The sequence below is a fragment of the Artibeus jamaicensis genome, unplaced genomic scaffold, assembly GCF_021234435.1.
Source record: "Artibeus jamaicensis isolate MK-2021 breed Jamaican fruit bat unplaced genomic scaffold, CSHL_Jam_final contig_64, whole genome shotgun sequence".
Taxonomy (NCBI): domain Eukaryota; kingdom Metazoa; phylum Chordata; class Mammalia; order Chiroptera; family Phyllostomidae; genus Artibeus; species Artibeus jamaicensis.
The window spans coordinates 12,714,571-12,739,122 of record NW_026521911.1 but is presented as its reverse complement, the minus strand read 5'-3'; the positions used below and the strand labels follow the sequence as shown (position 1 = coordinate 12,739,122).

The following is a 24,552-nucleotide window of genomic DNA, read 5'->3' as shown; positions in this document are numbered from 1 at the left end:
GCAGCCTTTGTTTGGGAAGGAGGAGTTGGGAGAAGGGAAATGTCAAAATTATTATGAAAATCTGCTGAGGGAAATCATTTAAATGTACATTTTTCATAACGTGTAGCCCTCTGGCTCCAACTTTTCTTGCTCTGCATTTGAATGGGTGAGGTGGGGCTGAGTGACTCAGTGTGGAGTAGGAGAAAGGAAGCCCTTTAGATGCCCTGCTGAGTAGTAATAGCCACACAATGGAGATTTATAAGGACCTACCGCCTCTTCTTTCCTTCCTTCCTTCCTTCCTTCCTTCCTTCCTTCCTTCCTTCCTTCCTTCCTTCCTTCCTTCCTTCCTTCCTTCCTTCCTTCTTTTCTTCCTTTTCTTTCTTTCTTGTCCTTACCCAAGGGTATATTTATTGATTTTAGAGAGAGAAGAAGGAAGAGAAGGGTTTGGGACAGAAAGAGAGGGAGAGGGGAAAACTTCAATTGGTTACCTCCCATATGCACCCCAACCAGGGATCAAACCTGCAAGCTAGGTATGTGCCCTGACTGGGGTTCAAACCTGCAACCTTTGGTGTATGGGAATGCTTCAACCAACTGAGCCACTGGCCAGGGCCATCTTTCTTTTTTCTTTTTTTAACTTTAAAGATGTAGAACCTTTTCTCCTGAGTAGGATGAAGAACTTACAAAGAGATTAGCCCTCCACTTAATTACCTTGACATCTGATACTTCTGTAATCAACCAAGTACATTATTTAAGGTACTCTAAAGACAGTATTTTGAGGGCTTTTTCGGGATTCTGTTGAGTTCATTAACTATTTCCCTAGTGCATTCTAACTATGGACTAGCCAGTGTAAATGTTTATCCCTGAGAACAGCCTCTTCCTAGATCTAGCCTGCACTCAATAACAAAAATAACTATCACTTTTTGAGCACCTAAAATATGATGGGAATTTACTCTCTCTTATTTCCAATTGTAGCAGCAATCTTGTAAGATATGTATTATTATCCCCATTCTATATATGGGGTATGTAAAGTTCTATATGCCCGAGGTCAGATAGCTGGCAAATGGCCGAGCTGGGCTTTCAGTCTTTCTGAAAGAAAGAGCCACACTCCTTATCGGGAAAGGCTGCCTGCTTGGTGTGGACCACACATTGCTCACAGGCCTCTTGATTTTCAAAACCATCCAGACCTTCAGGAATCTTGAAGGGTACAGGTTAGTACTGTGGACTCCATTTTGCAATTGAAAAAACTAGGCTTATACTATAAAGAGACTTGTGGGGAATACCATTCTGGAATGTGAGTATATATGGAAATTGGAAGCCCTTTCATTGCTTCATCTTCTTAACATTGATGAAAGTATTCTTGGCACTTATTGGTTATGTGGCCTTGGTTACACATCTGTGATCCTCAACTTTTAAATTTGCAAACTTGGAAAGTCACTCCCTACTCACAGGAGAATACATGCAAAGAACTCAGCTCTGTACACAGCACTGCCTTCACTCTGTTGATGCTCATTATCTGAAAGGAGCCCGTCAAGAGCCCTGGATATTCAGATGCAAAAGAGGTTATTTTCCGAAGAGTGAGCACAAAGGTTTTATAGGGTTCTGGTATCTGATCTGGGTATTAAGGAATATGTAGAATGTGGGTGTGTAGACTGGGGAGAAGAGAAGGTAGTAGAGGGGAACATTCTAGGCTTAGAGCATTTGTTCCCCTTTGTATCCCAAGCCCAGCCTCAAGTCAGGAACATTGTAAAAGTTCAGTAAATGCTTGGTGATGATGGTGCTTCTGTTCAATGAGGGTTCCCTGTCCTCAGAGTCCCCTGGCCGTACACATCCAGTTCTGACCCAGATTTGGGTCAGAGGCAGTCAGAATTCTGCTTCCATTGTCTCTGGAGTTACCTGTGCATTGCTCTCAGGAGACTTTGCTGGGTGCGGGGGTGTAGGGACCTAACATCAGAGGAATCTGCTGGCTTCTCTTGCAGATATAATTCTGATCCCTAATACTCAGACACATTGGTGATTGCCTTGACACTCAGGGAAGGCCTGAAATTCAGGTTCCAGCCTTCAGCGATAAGAGATGATATGATTTTGTAGGTCATGGAGGTGAGAGATAACCTATCTGTCTTTATTGTTTCCTGTTTCAGCTGAGCAGAGTGAGGACAGAGAAAACGGGGCAAAGGAAAGCTGGGTGAATAATGTCAACAAAGATGCTTTCCTTCCCCCAGAGCTAGCTGGAGTTGCAGAAGAGCCAGAAGAGGATGTAGGAGCAGCAAGACCCAGGTAAGACAAGGCCTTTGTGGGGAGAGTGGCTTCAGGTGGCATCCATGGTTTGGTGTGCTGTGCAGGCAGAAAAGCAGGCTGTTAGTGCCTATGCTAGACTGTCCTCAGGGGCGCAGGGAAGGGGCATCTCTGAGAAAATTCTGGGCCCCAAAGCAAGCAAAGCCTGGCTAGTACTGTGCCCCAGCTTCCAGAATGTCTAACAAATCTGAATATTAAGTAAAATTAAAAGATTAAGTGGTGACTTCTTTTAGCGCCAACAACCGTTGTTTTTTATTTGTACTAAGGATTTTCCCTTAGGGCAGAATGAAGAGGTACTCTAACATGTATATAGGGGAGTGAGTCACTTCAGGGAAGAGATGAATTATGACCAAATTATACAGCCTGGTATAATGAATGGAAGGTGCTTAAGTATGCAAACCAGGCAGATATCAATTCAAATCCTGAATATACCAGTTATTAGCCATTTGACCATGGGCAGGTCATTTAACCTCTCTGAGTCTCTTTCCTTAACTAGAGATAGCAATGATAGTCTACACCAGGAAAGGCTGTGGTGAGAATTAATGACAATGGATGCAGAATATCTGGCCTCTTAAGGATGTACATTGTCCTCAATGTTTCAGTCTTGATTTTTGGTGTTTCCCATACATGTCATTGTCTGGCTGATGTGGGGCTACAATGCCACAAATGTTTGAGCCATGATGATGACCTTTTAGGTATTTAAGGTTTTTCCTACTGGTGTTCATCACTTGAAGGTATAGTTGTTACCCTTGGTGGGAGGGTGGTTTCCCTGTATCTCTAGCTCCTCAGTGAAGACAGTTCACTTCCGAATCTGTAACTAGGATAAAGTTGATGGATTCACTGGTGGGACTCACTGAGTCAGGGGGGTGCAAGGAATAGTAGATGTGCAAGGAACGGAAGTGTGGGCTCTCACGTACGCACAGCTATTTTGGGAAGCTCAGGAAAGGGTGTGAAGAATGTCCTACTCCTTTCCTTTTAGTGACTCTCCATTTACCAGCTTCCTGCAACCCCTGTAGTTGGGTGAATACCTGCCTTCCTTCTGTAGGGAAAGATGAGACTTTAATCGTAGAAACTCTGGGACTGGAAATACGGTCATTTAGATAAACCACCAAGGAGCTGAGAGCAGCTCCTAAGAGCCAGGTTTGATGGGGGTGGAAGGGCACCAGAGCACTGACTGAGGGAAGAGGGTACAAGCACCACAGAAGGAGCAAATTTTGGAGACGAACTTAGCTCATTTGCACAGTAGTATGGGGGTCAGACTTCCTGTCCTTCTCCCAGAAACTAACTTCATCTCAATAGTCCTGAGGAACAGAGGGGCCACTGCCTTGATAACCCAACTCATTTTCCTCATGTCCCCATGTGGACTAGTGGGTATTACCCCACTCCTTCCTCAATTCGAGGCTATTGAGTTTCCAAACTTTATGTCCGCATTGTTTTCTGCCTTCCTTGTGTGACCTTTAGGGTCTTGTGAGTCTTTCAGGTCTCATCTGTTAATCACGACAGAGCTGCCTCACCAGGATGCTGTGAGATGAAATAAAATGAGGTATGGGAACCACTTAGCGCTTCTCAGGAAGAAAGAAAATTGGCAATTTCCAAGAGGCAAAATTAAGTCATTATAATATAGATGAGGTATGGTTCAGAAAGCAAGAATAAGAATGTTAGATGTACCCAGCATGCTTTGCTCATTACTTGGTGTAGGTACTGATCACCCAGAATCGTAGGCAGAGCTGTTGTTTACTTGGTTCTTTGTCAGAAACCACTACTTTGCTCAGTATCAGGTTCCTGCAGTGTTTTTTCACCTATACTTTAACCTTCGGGAACTGGGTGTGTTAAGTGTATTTTGGGAATTGTACTTTCAGTCTAAGTGAACTTCAATAGAATGACTCAATACCTGTCAATATTTTCTTAGCCAGGAGTCAGAGAGTGGGAGGTAACAGTGACTGGATATTCTAGTTTCTGAAGGAGGGTTTCTAATGGTCTCCCTGGCTAGATTCCTTCTTTCTGTTGTGGGTGCTGCTCTCTGGGCATTCTGCGTGTGAGGAATGAAACCACTGCAGGTCCTGAGCATGTACTCAACCACTGGAAGCTACCTGTGTTCTTTTGGAACTCGTCATTGTTTGCACCTGTCACTCCAGGAAGCAGAGAGAGGTTGGATGAACAGAGGAGAGGAGAATAAGAAAACTCCAAATGCTCACAGTTCTAGTTCTGGCTAATGACCTTCAGCAGGGCTGTCAGACTGTGAATGGCATTGGAAAAATGTGTGGTAAAGGACTAGTGTTTTGTTTTGTGTGTGTTTTAAGGCATTTCTTTCCATTTCTGTGCTTACCTCATCATGAATAGCAACAGACAGTTCACGACTGGCACTGGTCCATCATGCCCCACCCCCTAAATCATTGTAGAACATGTACATAAACTGCAGGACTGAGCCAAGGTGGGGAGTCCAGAATGGAAATGGGAGGCGCTCTCTTCCTGTGGTCAGGACCCGGTCCATAAATGAGGTGTAATGTGTCCTGAGACGAGAAGCCCCTCCTTTATCACTTCTGATGACATATTCTGTAAAACATGTTTGGGTGCTCTGGGAAACACTGAGAGTCTAGTAGTCTCTCTGCCGAGCAATGCTGTTGGTGCTTCTTTGGTCTGAATCAGCCTGGAAGGGGACTGACCTTTTAGTTTCTCTCTCTCTCTCTTCCTTTAAGATGATCTCTGTGAGGACAGGTAACCCTCTGGTAACTTACATTGTCTTACTTCTGTGGCCACAGACGGGACCAGCCTAAGGCCTCTAAAAAAAAGTTTCTGCAGCATGTTGCAAACTTTAGTTCTTTCCCCCTTCTGGTTCCTCCTCTCACATCCTTCCTATCTTACATCCCTGGGTTGCCTGGCTGCCTCCTTTCTCCTTTGAAGAGATCTCACACGCATACCATTCTAAGGAATATTTGACTTTGCAATAATGCCAGCCTGTCTGGATGGATGTTTTGAGCTTCTTTTCCGATGAGTCGGTCTATGGACAATGCACTTGATCTTTTGTCTTTGGATTGATTGCAATCCGATGATGTGGCCATTTCATTTCCTGGAGGCCTGCCCCACAGAGTCATTTATATTGAGCTCTTACAAGAATTGTTCTTAATTGATAGGGTCTTGGACTTACCCAAATCAGTTGTGGTAGGAATAGTTTCTCACAGTGCCTTGTACTTGGATGAGAATATTTGTGTTAGATAAATTTGTAGGATGAAGTGTGGTAGCACCAGAGAAGTAATTTTTTTCCCCCTCCATCCTACCCTTTATCCCTGGCAACCAATACTTTTTTTTAATTAATTTTTTTTATTGATTATGCCATTACAGTTGTTCTATTCCCCCCCTTCATTCCCCTCCACCCTATCCCCCCGTCCCCACCATTATTTTACTTTAAAAAAAGACTGACTTGAAAGACTTGGTATCGCATATTTCCTAATTCTGTTCCCTCGAGTTATCCCTGAGCTGTTTCCTCACTTGTTTATTCACGTGTTTGGGATTCCTTGAGTGTAACCTGTGCAGGCTTGGTGCTGGGTGCTGGGTGCTGGGGATGAGCTGCAGCATTAGCTTCGAGAAGCTCACAGTCCAAAGGGAGAGATCAGAAGCAACCAAAAAAAAAAAAAAAGGAGGAAAATCACTTGTGGGATTCCTTCTGATTCTAGACACTGTTGATATTTAAGCTGGAAAATACATCAGAAGAAGGTATATGATGTGTCCTGTTATTTTTCACTGTTTTAGAGAGAAAGGCTGGTTAAGGTTCAAAAGCTTTTTAAACTTTGAAAGTTGGAGCACTTTACGGCTGGACATAGAAATGAGTAGAGTATCCGGCTGCTTATGTGGTGTGATTGTAAGACTTCTGTAAAGCCCTACCACTTCCCCTGAGTCCCAGCCACAGTACCTAACATTATTATTTTAAAAACTTCAGTCTTCAAAGGCTTGCATTAAAATGCAGACACTTTTGGGAGGGGAATCCTAATGCCAAAGTCACAATCTAATATCTTAATAATCCTATTAAGGAAATAAACAATTTTGTTGAAGTGTTCCTTCTAGTACACAGGGAGTTTCTTAAGGGTGCCTGTGGAAAGAAATTACAGAGTATAGGGTGTAGAATTTGGCATGCTTTAGTGTTTAAAAAGCTCATCTTGTGGGATATGCTGAATATCTTTTATATGCAAGACACAGTCTACTGACCTCTGAGAGGGATTCTAAGACACAAAGACAGTATCTGGCTGTAAAGAGGCTACATGCTCTCAGGAAAATGAATGCATCTGTCTAAGAATATCTGATCACATGACAACAAATAGGGCCAGTGAATTCCCAGTCCAAAATACCAATAAAAGGTGCCATAAGATTTGAGACAAGGAGACCCACTTCCAGCTAGACTGACACAGGAGTAGCATCATAAAAGGAGGGGAGGTTTGGAGTGGGCTTGAGGATTGAAGCGAGGATTTGGTGAAGAGAGTGGAGCAAACCTTGAGGGAGGAGCTGGGGGATAGATGGCGTGGAGACTGCAGAGACAGTGAGGTCTGGGGACAGCAGGTATATAGACCAGTCATTTGTCATGAAGGGTCGACAGAAGGAGTGGGAAGGTATATTGAGGAGATGGTGGACCATTTCCATTTCCTTTCTGGGGAATTTAGACTTTATTCCCCAGGCCTTGAAGATGCAGGGAAAGGTAATTAGTAGAAGAGGGACAGGGTCTACATTGTGCTTTAGACCATTGCAGCTTAGTGGTGGAATGCTGAATGGGTTAGGGGAATGGAACTCTAGAGTCGGGAGGTCAGATGTGAGGTTAATACACAGGTGGACGGGAAGTGACAGATGTTAAGAGTCCCTAGGAAGAAGACTCACCTGGACTCTACTCCAGTCCTCTGGCCATAAACCTCTGCTTTACTGATGCCAGAAATAGGCATTGTAGCTGAGCCTTTATGACAATTGTCTTTAGAGTCAGGGTGAGATGTATTTGGTTCAAACCCCCAACTCTTTCACAACGAACTGTGACATCGAGCAAGTTACTTAACCTGTCCTGGCCTCAGTTTTCTCACTAGAAAACAAGGCAAAGGATATATACCTAACAGGGATGTCGCAAAGATTGGATGAGAATAAGGTGATTACTGTACTGATGTTGCCCAATAAAAGACCGGCACGCAAAACACTGTTGTCTTCCTCGAGAGAAGCAAAGCCAGAGCTTAATCTAGGAAACAGCTGTATTTTCAGAGATAGAGCTTGAGACATAAGACTCTTGTTTTAAAATTTTTAAATTAAGCAGACTTGTAAACTGCAGCTAACCAAGTATCCTACTCTCATCCCACTCCCCCCCACCCCAACCACAAGGTAATCCAGTGAATTCTGTGTGTTTCTGGTATTTTAGTGTCGACCACCTGTTCTGAATGCCTCATTTCTTCCATTCTTTTGCTTTCTCAATAGCAGGACAAAGACATTTTGTTTAAAACCTCCACAATGTGGGCCATTGTAGTTTGGCAAATAACATGGATTTAAAAATATAAAATAAAACATGGTCACCCGTGTGCTGCTGCTACTGCCTTCCCCGCCACTGGCTCGGTTGCCTTCGTTTGTTCAGTCATTCACCAGTTGTGTGCCAGGCACCGTACAAGGCATTACAGGGATATGAAGGTCGTTGAGATCCTCTCGAGGGACCTTCCAGTTTACTATGAACAATAAGATATATATACACAGGGGGAGGTTACAGAATAGACATGAATTACATAGCTGGGTAGAGTTTAGTAAGAGAGAGACTGGCTTTATCTCTAGGAAGGAGGGGACAACAGGACGTGCAGTATGAGCATTAAGGACTGGATTTCTAGGGAACAGAGAGGAGAACTGGAGACTCTCCTTATCCTTTGTTCTTGGTGAGTGGGAAGGGGAGAGGAGGGAGATGGCAGGAGAACATGAGTGTTCCACAGAGCCCTTGACCATCACGCCTGGCTCATTTCTTCTGATTACTATGTGGCTGCCTTATTGACTAAGGGAGATGATGCAGAACACTCTGAGGAACTGAGCGCGGCACCTTCTATAAGGCTCCTCACATCACTCACCACTTCTTAAAATGACACTCAAGAGAAATTGCTTTCTAGTCCTCAGCTATTGTTTTTTTTTTTAATTGTATAGACACTGTGAGGTCTTATCAGTGACCAGACTTCCTTCTTCACACTGGCTGATAGATAACTTGATTCTGTGTGGCCCATCCATTGCGAGAATAGCCTCCTGTAATGTGTTTGTCTATTAGCCTTCATTCTGGCTCCATTGTAAGTTCTCACTCTTGTTTCTTTTCCTTTCCCTCCCTGTCCTTCCCCGCTTCAGACTGTATTTTATACAGATCTGCCTCATCTCCTGTAATTCCTTTCCGGAGCAATGAGGCTGGGAACAAAAGGAAGAATGGCTACCTCAAAATTTCAGCCTGCTCCTGGGACTAATTCTGTACAAAAAATGACAGCTAAAGTGCAGAGGGAAAGAAAGGAAATGAAGCTGCAGGAACATCTAGCCCACAATCTTGATAATAATCTTGGGCCAGGCTTTGTAGCCCTGGGGGGGCAAATTACTCTCCTCCTCAGCCTCCAGGTCCTTCGCTGCCTGGTGGGAAGCCAGCACTGTCTGAGGTATTCTCCATACTCTTGACTCAGTGCTGCCACTGAGAGAACTGGTGGAGTTTAACTCAGCATCGTGGTTCAGCCAACAGTGACCTCATCTCTTATGCTTGAGGCAAGGCAAGGCCACTGGAACAGGAAGTCTGAGCAGGTGGTTTTTTCCCCATCCAGAAATACTTTGACCCTTCTCTTGCCCTTCTTACTCAACAGCCAAGGGAGTGGCTTTTCAGGAGGGAGCCTGCTCAGCTCACTTTCCTTCATTCACTCTCACTCTGGATCTATCTGGTCCTTGCAGCAGGGAATTATGGTCTAAGCCATCTCCAGGTTCTAACCTCCCATCATCTTCTGGATGCTGTGCTGGCCTTTATCTCTCTTGTATATGAACAAGAACTCTCCCGGCCAGCCTGGAGAGTTGGGCTGAAAGTTCTCAGTAAGTTGCCCAAACCCTCTAGCCTTCCTGCACAGAATCTCTTAGATCTGCTGTTTCTTCTGTTCCTTTGCTGAGTCACTTGTGTCACCAGAGTTTCCTCTTTGGTATTTGCCACCTGAGTCAGAACAAGCACTGCCATTCTGGCCCTGGCCTATATGATGAGGCCCTAAAACTCTGTGGAGCCATGTTTCAGTGATGTTTCTTCCTTGAGACCACTTGGTCACTTTTGTCTGTATCTGATGTTAGCTTCTGACTTTGAGACACGTTCATTTCTACAAATTTAAATGGTGAACCCCTTGTGTGCCTGATACCGTGATATAAACTTTGGGGCTTCTGGGGGGTTGTTTTTTTCTTGTCTCATGCCTATCATCCATTTCTGCTCTGCCATTTCCTTTGCTTCACTGCTTAATCATTTCTAGGCTCAACTCTGTTTCCCTTCCTGCCTTAATAATGTTTGGCTTCAGAGACATGATTTGTACTTCCCCAAAGGGTGAGGTTTTCTCCTCTGAATTATTGTTTCTTCTGCAGTTCCAGCGTGGTCAATCCAGCCTCCACCATGATTGCCATGTCTCTGGAAAACTCCAGGAGTTCAGCCGTGTCTCCAGCTAAGGTAGCCGGGACTTGGGCTTTGAAAAATTGCATTTTGGGTGGGAATTCCATTTTTCTCATTTTATCAAAGCACCATGGAATAAAGAGGATTTTACGGTGCTTTTTGGTACCAAGTATAGATAATATTTACTATTTAATATAAGAAGTCACTTGTGTAGTGGGAAAGTTGATGAGTACCATGTTATTGGTATATCATGCTGAAGACACATATTTTTTGCCCTAGAGAATAAAAAGTCTGAAGCTATTTGGAGCTGCTTCTTTTAAGCTTACGGAGTGTGGCTTATTTATGCCATGTCAGTTTTTTTTTCCTATTCACTGCTTCCTGACCCTCTGTTAGAGATCTGCTGGGGGAAGGGGATTGCCAATTTGTGAAATTATAGATAGTAAGCATTGATACTTAGTCTTATATTAATTTTAAAAGTTCTGTTTACTGATACCCTTTCTTCATTAGAATTGGTAATCATAATAATGACTATAAATAATTCAAGATATGTTGATAAGTGTCCTTTAAATCTCTATAGAAAAGGTCGATTGCAGTTATATTTAGTACAGGTTTAATCCAGCACAATGAGAGTCTCATTGGTAGAAGGAGCACTGGTAGGGAATCTGTCCTTATTAGAGTGTCAGGTATACCTTGACCTTAACCATCTCTTTGATATATCCAGGTCTAAGTTTCTCACCTCTATAAAATATGAAATATAAATTTGAATCCCTGGTTCTAGTCTAACATTGTAGAACTCTGGAATTGAGTATATTTATATAACAGCTTTACCTTTTTGTGTGACATATATGAGGTCTGTCCAGAAAAACTCCAGCCATTGTTAATACAATGAGAATATCTTGCACAACATCGATGTAACCTGGCAGCCAAGGAGAGTGGACTGGAATGCGCATGTGTGAACAATGATGACTTCGCTGTGCTAGTCATTGGGGGCAGTAGGCCACATTGAGTGAGCATGTGCACTGTGTGCCTGTCCCATTCAAAACGACTGAGCAAGTAGAGCAATAGACCTGCATCAACTTTTGTGTTAAGCTTGGACATTCCTCTGCAGAATGATTCAGATGATTCAGATGGCTTTCAGGGACGGTGCAGTGAGGGCAACACAAATAAAAGTGTGGCACAAATGCTTCTAAGATGGTCGAGAATCTGTTGAAAGTGACCCACATTCTGGAAGGCTCTGCAGCAAGCAGAACACCTGAAAATGTTGAACATGTATGGGCTGCAATCAACAAAGATTGGCGACTGACAGTGGGAGAACTAGAAGCTGATCTGGGTATTCCAAGAACTATTGGCTTTTCCTAAAACTAAAATCACATTTGAAAGGAAAGAGATTTCAGACCTTTGATGAGATTCAGGAAAACATGACAGGGCAGCTGATGGTGATTCCAACAAAGGATTTTACAGAGTGTTTTGAGCAGTGGAAGAGACACTGGGAGAACTGTGTGAGGTCCCAAGGTGCCTACTTTGAAGGTGGCAGAGACGTCATTGTCCTGTGTTTCTTGTATCTTATATCTTCTTCGATGAATGTCTCTATTTTTCATATTACATGACTGGATACTTTCTGGACAGACTTCATTTAGTAATTCGATGCTAAACTGATTAACCAGCACAGACATTTTTCAGACATGCCAGATAGAATTTACTGGGTAAGACTATCAAATATTGGAGATAATAAGCATTTGCTAACACTGAGTTGTTGTTATGACATTTCAAATGGGTTTAATAAACAGTGTTTTTCCCCCAGCAAAGGAAGAATCTGTTTAATAGCTCCAAGTTGCCAGCAGATCACTTATCTCAACAAACCAAGAAAGAGCAGTCAGAAAATGGAAGGACTGGTTTCTTTCAGACTTCAAAAGAGGGTAAATATTATTTTTGTAGACTAGATATTTTTATCTCTGCTATCTGTAGACAAAGGGAAATTCTCAGAGTTCCTTTGACTAAAATAACTTTTAAGAGAAAGTGAAAGGTCCTGGTGGTTTTGTTGTCCTGCTCTGCCCATTGGTTTCCCAAGAAGGAAGGAAGGAAGCACATGTTTTGGAAGCCAGAGGATCGTGCATTCCAGCCTTGGAGCTGAACTGGGAAATTTTTTGACCAGAGGCATTCAGTCACTCATCTAACAGCTTTTATTGGACGTCTACCATATGCAGACCCAGCTCTGCTGAAAATTAAAAGTTTGCCTCAAAAGAAAAGGGCTACTTGATAACGTGATGATCCTCTAATCTGTAATTGTCAGCCCAGTCCCTCAGGGGCATTAGGTCAGGTTTGTGACTAGTAATTTAAGTCCGCCTCTTATGAAATTTCACCATTCTTCCATACCTTTCAAGGAAATACTAGACAATTTAATCTCTTCAAAAGTAACTGTAAGAACACCCTGGCCGGGTAGCTGAGTTGGTTAGGGCATTGTCCTGATATGCCAACATTACAGGTTCGATCCCAATGAGGGCACATACAAGAATCGACCAATGAATACATAAATAAGTGAAAAACAAATCGATCTCTCTCTCTCTCTTTCAAATCAAAAAATAAAAAATAGTAACTAAGAAAATTTCACAAACATTAAAGATTGGGTAAGGAGTAGAAAATCACCAATTGAAAATGAAGTTAGGACTTTCAATTAGCCTGTTTTAATATTAATATTTGTCTCCATTGGGAATACTTTACACAGCATAAACATTATACAGAAAGAAGTCACTGGAATATATTACTTTTTAAAACATTCGACAAAGTTAATTTTTGTTTTAGGTATTGAGTTCTGTTTTGTTGAATTGAGTTTCTTTTTCTGGTTTCCATATATACATTTTTTAAAAGTGATTTCTGTGTTTTCCTTCCCCTCCCTGAGGCATTTTTTCAAATTGTTTTCTTAAAAACTGTTTTTATTGAGTATAAAATACCACAAACTATATATGTAAAGGGCATTAATCTCAAATGTATAGTTCAGTGAAGTGTGTGCATGCATTTTAAAAGGCTTTTTAATTAGTTCGGCATTTATACTACATACATATGTGTCTTTAACATTTTAATACTTATGCTATATCTAGATTAAGTTTTTCTTAAGGATGTTAAATTATACATTACTCTCCACTTGCTATATCATCTAATATGTCATTAATTTCAGGTGAATTATCAGGGACAAAAGAAAAGTCGTCTGTCCTGGCTGCTTCAAACCAAAAGTTAGAGAAACCAAAGCAGGATTTCCCAGGCCCTGAGAGTGGATCCCAGATCAAAGCTCCAATCCCCAAAGCCAGGAAAATGATCTACAAATCACATGATTTAAAGCAGGATGATAAGCAGTATTTTCCTAGACAGAGAACAGACTCCTTAAATGCAAGAGGAGCTCCGAGAGGGATCCTGAAGCGCAACTCCAGTTCTAGCAGCACAGACTCAGAAACTGTTCGTTTTCATCAGAACTTTGAACCCAAAAGCAAAATTGTGTCATCTGGCCTTACCATCCATGAGAGAATCTCTGAGAAGGAGCGCTCTTTAGAAGATGACTCCTCCTCCAACTCACTGGAGCCATCAAAGCACGTGAGATTCTCTGCAGTGAAGGACGAACTCCCACGGAGTGCTGGGCTAATCCACGGCCGGGAGGTGGGGGAATTCAGTGTTTTAGAATCCGACGGGTGGAAGAATGGAACAGAGGATGTCAGGGACATGGATGAGTTTTGGAAGGACCTGAAGTCTTCCCAATACAGAAAGCCTTTGCTTTCACATCAGTCAGACTCAAGCCCAAGTGCATTAAAAAATGAAACACATCAGCCAAACACTTCTGCTTCTTTGTCACTTCATGGGCACCCTTCTCCCTTGGAGGTTTTAATGGCAAGACCACAGTGCAGTGAGAACTCACCCACCATCAATGAACACAAAGCTAAATCATCAGAATTATCAAGGCTTGAATGGGAATTGTCCAAAAGCCCTGCTGGTAAGAGAGTTGTCACTATCAGGCGATAAGCATTGACCCAGTGGGCTCGGAACGGCTAGGCCAGGCATCCGTGGAAGCTGCCCTTTGCCTCCTTAGCCATTCCTGCTGGAATTCAGGCAGATGCCACTGGGGAACGCTTATACCTCTCAGTGGGTTTGCAGGTTTTCCTCAACCTCCAAAATTAAAGAAATCAGGATAGCACAGTTTCTGGCCCGTTATGCTTTAACCTAAAAATGTAATCATATCAATTATTTACGAAAATTGCCATGTTTTGAGTTATATCAAGGTCTTTATACAGAGCAAGAATTAAAGATATGCTAATACATTTCTATGGAATAAATATATTATTACTTATCTAATTCAAATCTGTCAATTACCATTTAACCAAACTTTGGTTTCTCTTTTAATCTCAAAAGAGCCTTTACTTTCTTATCCTCAAAGGAAGGGAAACTAGACTTTGAGTACTTATTTTGGCCTACACAGGGCCTCTGGCCTTTGTTCTTAGCCTTTAAAAGCTCTGCAGGAACTTTCTCTTCCAGCTGGTGTGATTTGAGAGGTAACAAGGATGCTGTTTTCTTCCTGCCAGACAGCTAACTAGCTCTCTCTTGAAGATTCTGCAACTCTCAGAGGATGCCTCAAACTGCCTTCCCATATTTACATGATTACTTCATAATTCTTATGTTTTAAAAAACAGAAACAATGACGAAAATCATTGCTTGTACTCTCCCATCTTCAGTAAGTCTTCATCCAACCCTATGATTATTATTATCAAGAATATTAATGGTAGCAACAGGCAAGTTTCTAACCCATTGGCTCTCCTTCCCCTATTTGTCAATAGTGAGTTAACCCAGAGTAACCTCCCTCAGCTCTGCAGTTCCACGCTTGTTCAGATGAACCTACTTTTTTTAAAAGATTTTATTTATTTATCTTTAGAGGGGAAGGGAAGGAGAGAGGGAGTGAACCTACTTTTTAAAAGACAGAGCACTGGACACTTAAAATCATTTGAAGAGAACAGAATATTTTAAAAAAATTAAAAACCAGCAGGTACTTCTTTAAGAAATCAAGGAACTCATATTAAAGGAAATTATTAAAGTTTGAGTAAATATTAGCAAATAATTGGATGATGCTTACTTAAATGTTTATTCAAAAGATGAAGGATATTTCTTTGGTAATATTTTTCCATAGGAAAAGATTGGCAGATCTTTACGGTTTTTCAAACTGCAACTGCTTTTAAAGAATATCTTTGAAATTTTGTAATAACTACTTACTTGTGCTTTCTGATTTTTAAATCACAACTGACCATGAACACTGGGAGGAGGACATCAGTCATCAGCTGGGCCCATTTTGATTGACAGGCAGGCCGTTTGACCCCAGAGCTTGTAAACAAAGTTCTGCTTACTTATTAGCACCCTGCTTTCTTCCTGCTTACCGCAAAAATATACAGTGAAAAAATATGGAGCACAAAAAGAAAATTAGGACCAAGTAAAAGGTAAAATCTCTTCAAACTATTAAGGTTTGACTTTAGCTCTGAACTTCAGAATAGTCAACATCCTGGCTCATCCTGGACAAAACACAAAATGAAAGAATTCCTTAAAGGAAACAGAACATTACCTGGCACCCAAGTTTTAAAATAACTGTTCTTATTTTAAAAGTAATAAACTTTCATTATTAAACATTTGAAAGGAAGAAATACTCTCAGATGCATCGAGCCAACAGCTAATAAATGTTGCTATAGCTCAGTAGCTACAATATGTGGGACCTAGAGGTGAAGGGACAGAAGTAAAAGGGAAGAAATGCACACAGAAGAAAACAAGTATCTGTGATGTCCTTTCCCAGCAGTGACTATGGCTACCTTTCATTGTAGAGCCTTTCAACAATTTTTAGACATGAATATAATTTAAATTATGTCTGTACTGCCTAGACTTTTTTTTCCAATAACAGTGTATTATGAACCCTTTTTCGTTGAGTAGTTTTCTGTTAAACAGTCTAAGAGAATTCTTAAAAATTTCTCAAAGAAATTTTGCAATTATTACATGTATTTAATAGTACAAAGTATAGGTAAGGAAGGAAACCAGTATTTACTATAACTCGTAATCATCAATTATTATATAAAAGTTTGTTGTTTTCATATTTAACCAGAGTTGAGGAATAAAATTAAAGATTGAATTTTACTAACTAATATGCCCTCTAGTGCATTTGAAATGTAGCTGACTTCGTAAAAATTTAGCTCATGTAATTTTCAGAAACATGTATCGCATAGCTTAGCATTCATAAGGAAGAGGGAGACATGCTCAAACACCTGAATCTTAACGAGAGGGGAAGAATGTCTGAGTTCCCTCATCTCAATGTACCCTGTGCCCTGTGATTAAGGCTCAGAAAGGATTCTCTCTTCTTTCTTGATGGCTTAGAAAGAACTTAAATATTCTTCTCTAGCCTCCTAGTCACTGGCTAGCCAATGTCAGATAGAGATCAAATTTTCCATCAGTCCTCAGTTTATTTGGCTCATCGAAACTACTTCTAAGTCACAAATTATAGGAGGGAAATTGGGGGTAATGAAGGAGCTTCTTGAGATCATGGTACTAAAACTCCAGTATGCAAGACAGTCGCTGGGATAGCTGTTGGTAAAGACTCCTGGGCCCCGTCTTCAGAGATTCTGGTTTACTAGATTGGGAGTCTGGCCCAAGAATACAAACATCCTCACTGTTTCATTCTGATATTCTATAGGAAACTCCTTGTTTAATCTTCCTTGAAAGATGTTTTTTCAACTCCTGAAATCTTCTAAGTCTGTGTTCCTCAAACTTGGGTAGAAACCCCAAGTGTTTATGAGTGTGCTAGTGGGTAGGTGGAGTCATAAAATCAACATGGCATATCTTCCTGGAAGGTCAATTTTATGCAAAGATGGTTTGAGAGTGAGAAAAAATTATATATAAATGTAACATGGAGCAGAATACAAAATTTACACGAATTTTTAAAATAAACCAAAGACCTGACCAATGACCAAAGACCAATTTGGTGTACACCCCATACTTCTAGGCATCTCCATTTACCTTCCTTTACTGGCATAGGGCATCTTTGGCAGAATATCTTAATTAGGATGGTTTACCTTATAACCCCTGAGAAATGCTGATATAAACAGATAATAGTGTGGAACATGTAAATGTAAAGTGCCTTTTTAAAAGATAATGTGAGTGGTTGAATAATAATTCTTTAAGCATTCTCTTTTCTTATTTAGAAAAGCATTTCTGTATTACAGATGCACTGCCTCGTGTTGAGCCTGAGCCTTCTCAGGTGCCAGATCACAGTTCCAGAGACCATCAGCAAGGTAAGCCTCCTCCTCTCAAGACCTTAAAAGATGAAACATTCTCACACTCTGGTCCACATGCCACTGAGATAAGGAAGACAACGGATGATTCCATATCTAAAGTCCTAGACTGGTTTAACCGAAGTTCTCATTTAGATGACAGTAAGTCATCTCTCCAACATCTCCATGGAACAGAGCCCAAAGAAAAGGCAGACTCAAAATCACTCAATAGTACCACCTTGGTGACAGATGGTACCATTCTAAAAGGAAATGGCTCAAAGGCTCTATTACCCACCAAAGTTAAATTGATGCCTATGGAATCTGATGCAATGTCCCAGGTAGAGGGAAATATGCTGCTTTCTGGAAAGTGCCAAGACAGTAATGCGAATCTCAAACCCAAATCTATTAATTTGTCTCATCAAGGCAAGGAAGGTCCAGGCCTATTTCAGCCATTTGAAATCTACAGTCCAAATCAAAGGAGTAAAACTATGGACTATAGCCAAGCTTCAAAAACCACGAGAGTGGGAAATGGGATACTCCACCCAACCAGTGCTCTCAAGGGATCTGATGCAGCACACCAAGTTCCATGCAACATTAAGGGTGTTGGCAGCTTATGTGAAGAAGAGCCCAAGTTTCATGTTTATGAAAAAGACAGAGGAAATACAGAGGTCAATTTTGACACTTCAAACATTATCAAAGAACCAGGTTTGAAACACAACATGAAGGCAGAGAGCGTGAGCAAAGGAGAAGATACTTATGTTCTGAAAGCTCCCATAGAGCCAGAGGGCACTGAGTTGCTCCCTGGGGCTGCCAAAAACACACCTCCTTGGAAGGGGCCTGAGGTCCGACTACAACAAGAAGCTGGTGAGGTTCCCAAGAACCAAGTGCTAAGAGAGACATACAAAAGAGTCAGTGACAGAATATCCTTTTGGGAGGGTGAGAAAGCTGCACCTAAGTTAACTCAGAAGGAACCCACATCTTCACACAATCAGAGACGACCTTTTGCTAAAGCCTGTCAGCCTGTAAAGTCCATGGACAGGTTAGCTACAGGCCAGAATGAATACAATCAAGTGACTGCCAAACAAGTGGTCCTAGATGAGGATGGCCAACCAGCTCATCTGTCTGGTTTTTATTCCTCGAAGAAACCTCAAGAGACGAGGGCCCAAATATCAAGCCCATCCAAAAGTTATCCTTCAACTGACCAATCAGGTCAAGTGTCTCTGTTTCAGAATAAGATAAACGAGCCTATGAAAAGGTTGCTGGGGTCAGACAGTTTACATTCCAGAAGAGATATCACTTTGCCAGCACCGCAGTGCCCTTCAAATGCTGGGAGTGAAATACATACTTCTTTGGAGGAAGACAGATCTTTAACTGATAGATCAAATCCCAACTTTAAAGTTATGTCTCTAAAAGAAAGAACAGATGAACCCAATACAGAACAGGTTTATAATCCCTCTCAATTTGAGAGTTTGAGAAAGTTTTGGGACTTAGGAACCAACCCAAACCGTCAGGATGATGTTGAAAAGAATACCACCAAAACAAGCCAAAGAAAATCTGTGCCTTTTAATAGCCAGAAACACAAAGAAGTCCATGACATCAAATCGTCAGGAGAAAATACCCATGAGATAGAGACGCTTCTAAGCCCCTCACGAGTTCCGGCAACAGAGGAAATACAGGAATTAAATTCCAAGTGCACACTCCAGGTGTTACCCTATGAAACCACATTTCCATTGAAACCACCCACAGACTCCACTCATCAGCTTCCAGGAAATGAGTCATCAAAGGAAAATGTGCAAAAGAATATGGAATGGTTTGTTACTCCAGTGTTCAAGGAAGAAAAGGATCACTCAGACCAAGAGGTTCAAGAATCCATGGTGAAAACAAATGTTTTCTCTAAAGACTACAAAGACACTTTTAATGTCAGCTTACAGAAGCTACTTTCAGAAACTTCATCACCAGCAATCCAACCTTCCGATGAAAAAGTTCATGGAAAACAAGTGCTTGCACCAGATGGTGCTGAAAATAGGACATGTCCTCAAAAGGCAGATTTTGCTGATACTGAGGAAGCATCCAGAGGACCTAAGGACATCATTAATGAGCATGTAGATAAAACAGTAGCTCCTCCAAAGGTCAAGCCAAACACTTTGGCTGCTAGTCTAGAAAAACTCCTGAAGGAAGGAACTGGAACTTTACCCTCTCCCTTGCAAAGCAAGTTGGGACCCATTACCTGTAGGATCAACTCTGAGCTTGAAGAGAGTAGAGTTTTTGAAAAAGGCATGGAACAGAGTGACGACTCATCAGCATATCAGAGAGAGATGATAGCTCCTTTTCCAGAAGGGGAACAAGCTTTGGGAAAAACAGCTCTCCCCCAGCAAACTGAAAGTGGTGAGTGCCCGCTAGACATGGGAAACTTGTTTCAGGAGGCTGCAGAAGGCTCTTACCCCTTGGATCAACCTTCCCATCTTCACAGAAAGGGTTCTTTTGGGATTGTGGCCAACTCTCCCCAACATGTGCCTTCTTCCAGAGATGCTTGTCTTGCTCCTCAGGATAAGGCACTACCTCCTCAAAGGGAGATTTCAGAGACTGTGGAGAAAGTCATCCTTCCACCCAAACCTGCACTGAGAGATGTAAATGTTGTGTTACAAAAGCTACTTGGAGAGGCTTGGTTGAGTTACCCAGTTGGGAGGGAAGTAGTCCCTGGAGAAGTAAAAGGATTTCCTGAAGGAGTACAAGCAGCAGGTAGCCTCCAAAATTCTCCACCATCAGCTACAATGGACATTACAGTTCCAGACAGAAAGGATTTTTATTCCTTCAGTGTAGTTCCTGATAAAACTCATGAAGTTGCATCTTTTTTAGCCGCCCCAGTGACTCCAACAGAAGAAACCCTCAGCTCATATGGTTCTACTGCTGATCGGTATAGCAAAGAGCTACCTCGGGAAGTGGCAGAAATTGTGAGGGAAACAATTATTCAACCTAAATCAGTGTTCCTTGAATTCAGCGCTGGCTTAGAGAAATTACTGAAGGAAACAAATGAAACTCTGTCCTCAAAATATGAAAGAGAGACGGATAATACTGAGGTGCCCAGGCCAGCTGCTTCTGAATTCCATCCTGAGGAAAGAAAAGAAATAGTGAAAAAGTCTGAGGCTCTACCAATAACTGAGAGTGCTTTTGATATTGGTTTTCAGAAACTCCTTAAAGAAGCATCAGAATGTCCCTCTGATGAGCTCCAGGTGTCAGTGAGGGAAGACACTCCTGAGAAGGAGACTTCAGAGTCAGAGTGGCCCAGGTTCTGGGGCGGAACCCAAGAGGCCCCCCAAATGAAGCGTAAGGGTAGTGTTTTCAGATCTCAAGTCAGCCAGTGTGATGACATGTTGATAGGAGAAGCTGTGACTGATTTATCAGGACATCTCCATGGTTCTGAAAGTAGAGTTGAGATCATCCCTGGGACCCATTGTGTGGACCATGAAATAGGGATCGTTGAAACCATAAAGCCCCCAGAACCCAAAGATAGTGAAAATGAGGTTGCAGGAGTTGGAGAAGTGGCTTTCCAGGAGCCTGGCGTTGAAGAGGGTCCTGAAACAATTAGTGTGTCTGGAAAGAGGCAACCTATTCCTCTCCTGACCAACAAGGAAAACTCTACAAAACCAAGTCAAGTTGAAGTCAAGATTCCGGCATCACCCTATGAAAGGCAAGAAGAAGAGGAAGAAAGAGAAGCTGTCTCTGACTGTGATTTTTCAGACAGAAACATTGGTTCTGATGCGGAAAGCTGGAGAAATACATCCAGTGAGCATTTTGAAGTTTTTCACCCATTGGTTAATGAGTTAATTAATGGAATGATGATGTAAAGGATGAAGGAGTTTTTAAAATTAGAATTAATTTTACACTCACAAATAATGCTAAATTATTCTTATGACTTCAGTTCTCCCAAGCCTTTCTTGATAAAAACTACATTTCCTTTTGTAGTCTTTAAATAAGTTACATAAGACGGTTTTATCCAGAGGGCAAGGTTTTAGAGTTTTACTTTTTTCTCATTAATCACCACTAGAAGTTTTCAAAACTATTTTTAAAAATAGTTTTAAGAAAAGTTAAAAAGAACTTTTTGTGTTTAGAAACTTTTCCTTCTGGAAATAATTAGAATTTCTTTCATAACTGGCAATCCAAACAGAACTCTCTAGTTATATCTGTGGCAAGAAATTGCCACAAATGAGTACAGATTTCCCTTTTAGGGGCACTAGTGAACCACAGCCGTGGCTAAACACCAGGGACAGAGTGCCAGGCTGGAACTTTGCGTTCCTCAGATCCCCTGTGCTGTGATGTTTTGTTGCCACACTCTCCCGATCATTTTCAGTTACCTTCAGAATCTTCCTCTTCTAGCGTAGGACTTTGGTCAGATGACCTCACCTGATCTCACACAAGGGAATTGCCTGGCCTGCTGAATTTCTGTGTCTCCAGCCTTGGCCAAGTGCATAAAGATCTTAGCGATTATCATATTCACCTAAGTGGGATCACGGGTACTGGTTTGAGCTAGGCTGTAAAACATAGGGTTTGTCTCAGTTTGGTCTTCCAATCAACACAGGCAGTTGGGCAGAGAAACCCAGGAGCAAATAGGAATATGCTACCTGATGAGAGTAATGAAATTGTAAAGGATGCTCCCTGGCAGGACATTGTAACCAAAGCCACACCTCTAGTGTTCATCGCCTTCCTAGGAGTTGAATAGGATTTCTCACTTTCCAGCTCCCTTCAATCTCATGAGAACAAATAAGCTTTGCTGAGTGGCTGCCTCGCGAGGTTTAGGTTCCTTGGCAAGTAGCTGTGGAGCCTCCTAAAAATTGACCAAAGAATGGGATTTTAGTCCTAATCATCAAGTTGAAGACCCCATAACAAATGTTTCTGGTAAGAAAAGGAAAGTGAAACACCTGTCTCTGAAACTAGATATATGCAAGAATATAAGTCAGCACACTGAACTTGGTGAAGTAGACGTTTACCAAACTGCCCCAACGAGTCACTGGAGTAAACTGGCCCGCGGAAGGAGGAGGGCTTGCGTGTCTGCCCTTCCCGTGGATACCGTTGCCTACTGTGTGTGCTGTGTTTTTAGTGTAGCAGCCTAACTGGTTGAACAGCAAAAAGCCTATCTAAAAATGAAATAATCAACATTAAATGAAGGCCCAGACAGGGCCCAGGGAAGATATATTAAAATTATAAGCCTTGTAAGAGGTATAAAATGGTACAGTCACAGTTGTACATCCTCTAACCTAAATTATTTTAAAACAAATGGGTGCCGTGGTGAGAGTAGAGGGGACCCGACTGCAAAGGCACCAAAACTTCGATGAGCAGCCTAACACATCTGACCTGTGGCTGGGCTCTTAACTGACCAATACCTTTCTGCATGCTCCTAAAAAAATAAAAACAAATCCCTTTAAAGGTTCCATTGTCAGATACTTTGGAAATGCTGGGAGATTATGTACATTATTAGCATTAAAATTTCCAAGAAGCTCTATAGTAAGAAACCTTGTAACTTTGAACACAGCGAATCTCCTGTCTAATTCATCTTGGAACCATTTGCTGTAGAACACCCATTAGCATTGGGCAGAACCTGGATGCGTTTCTGTAAAGTATTGTCTGGAGAAGTAGTTCTCGAAGTTATTGATTCATTAATGGAAACACTCATTGGCTTCACAAACATTTTTGAAGCGCCGTCAGCCAACTGCTGTCCTAGGCCCCGAGAATGTAACAGTGATTGATGGCGGCACTCAGGCCGAAGGTCACCCACGATGGAGTTGGTACTGTCAGAACAGAAGAATGAAGGGTGGTCCGGGGAAATTTTTTGAAAGGTTATATGTGTCTGGTTGTTACATTCTGGGATCATGGACTTTTTTTCCCTTTTGGTCCACCTTTTGTAAAGAAAAGGTATTAATGGGTAATAGAGCCACCTCCTACCCTTTTAAGTGCCTAGTAAAACAAAACGTTGACTACCTCATGTCACTTCCCAATATTTTGATGGAACTTTTAGTAGCTCGTGAAACCCAAAAAAGCCCACATCTGTTAATTTGGACGATTCACCCATCTGTGTTGTATTTGATTATACACAGATGTTAAACATCTGAACCCTGCCTTTTATGGTTTTCAGCTAATTTTTTTAATGCTTCTAAAACCACTTTGTGGCCGTCTTCAAAAGCTAGAAATGAAGTGGAATGATTCAAAGTCTGGCACAGAACAAATCATGTGCCTAAAATAGAGGTGTAGAAGACTAGGAGATCGCATTTCTATTAATGTGGCAATCTGGTTTCTGTATGATTTATACTTGCAAATGTTTCTTGACCAGGAAAATTATTTTTTAAAGGCTATACTATTTGTGAAGAAACTTTATTTCCTCCTTTGAAGTGCTTCATAGAGTACACAAAGGTATAGATGCTTATGGCACAACGCCTCCTTTCAACCTACCATTTCAATGTCCGTTGGTTATAAGAGTTTGGTGGGTTATTTTTTTTTATTGTGCAGTGTTCATCGGTTTTGTCTCACAACAGGTTCAGAAGAAGAACCCAGTCCTGTTTTGAAAACTTTGGAAAGGAGTGCTGCTAGGAAAATGCCTTCCAAAAGTCTAGAAGACATTTCATCAGAGTCATCAAGTGAGAATAAAGTTTGCCCCATTGTTCCTGCCCCCACCTAAGCTTAAACATGCTCACGTGCTCCTCTGTGGCCTCACCGCATGCTGTCGTGCACTGAAACCCCTAAAGGGGGCCTTAACAGATGAGAAGAACCTTTCCCAAGTGAGCCCAAGAGGCTTGCCTGAAAGTGGCTCGAAGTTTGCTTTTAAAATAACGCATGAAATTTGGTTACTAAAACGCTAGGTTTCCTTGCATTGAAGAATCCCAGTTTGAGTGTTTATTCAAGTAACGTGAGTTTTAAAAGACAGTGGTAGCTAGTGGTTCTGGTGGTAGTAACTAACACGTATTGAGTACTGTGTGGCAAGACTTGGCTAAGCGTTTTACTTGCACTATTTTATTCACCCGCCATAAGTAACCCTGTGAGGGACCTGCTGTTGTTTTCCCCAGTTTACAGATGAGGACAATGAAGCTCAAAGAAGTAAACTAACTTGCTTAGTATCATACAGCAGAGCAGGAGTTCAAAATCAAGAGCACTGATGACAGAGTTGGATGTCTGATAAATTTTGCATGCTATGGAGATGAATTGGTTCCTGGCTTTAAGGACTCACCTTTCTCTTTCATCCCTTATTTTCATGCATTTTTTCCTGGAACTGTAAGCTTAAAGACTACCTGACACACAACACGTGAGGCACTGGTTGCTGCTTTAGTGGGTGAAGGATTTCTTGAATATTAACTGACACATAATGTGTATGGGGACTTGTGAGCCAGATAAATGGACTTAGAAATCATAACTTCTAGTGGT

The 24,552-nt window shown here is 41.7% G+C and overlaps 1 protein-coding gene across 12 annotated transcripts in view; it reads left to right on the top strand.

Moving 5' to 3' along the window:
• The window catches only part of SYTL2 (synaptotagmin like 2), a 103,221-nt gene that overhangs the window by 55,193 nt on the left and 23,476 nt on the right, over nucleotides 1-24,552 (top strand). For 4 of the 12 annotated variants that reach the window (XM_053670768.1, XM_053670770.1, XM_037167637.2 and 1 more), the window contains exons 4-9: nucleotides 2,118-2,253; nucleotides 9,844-9,925; nucleotides 11,670-11,784; nucleotides 13,041-13,844; nucleotides 17,098-20,928; nucleotides 23,670-23,771. In XM_053670768.1, the coding sequence (XP_053526743.1) occupies nucleotides 2,118-2,253; nucleotides 9,844-9,925; nucleotides 11,670-11,784; nucleotides 13,041-13,844; nucleotides 17,098-20,928; nucleotides 23,670-23,771 (5,070 nt within the window). The remainder of the gene's footprint in view (nucleotides 1-2,117; nucleotides 2,254-9,843; nucleotides 9,926-11,669; nucleotides 11,785-13,040; nucleotides 13,845-17,097; nucleotides 20,929-23,669; nucleotides 23,772-24,552) is intronic. The other 8 variants (XM_053670777.1, XM_053670778.1, XM_053670775.1 and 5 more) reach the window with 3 other exon arrangements.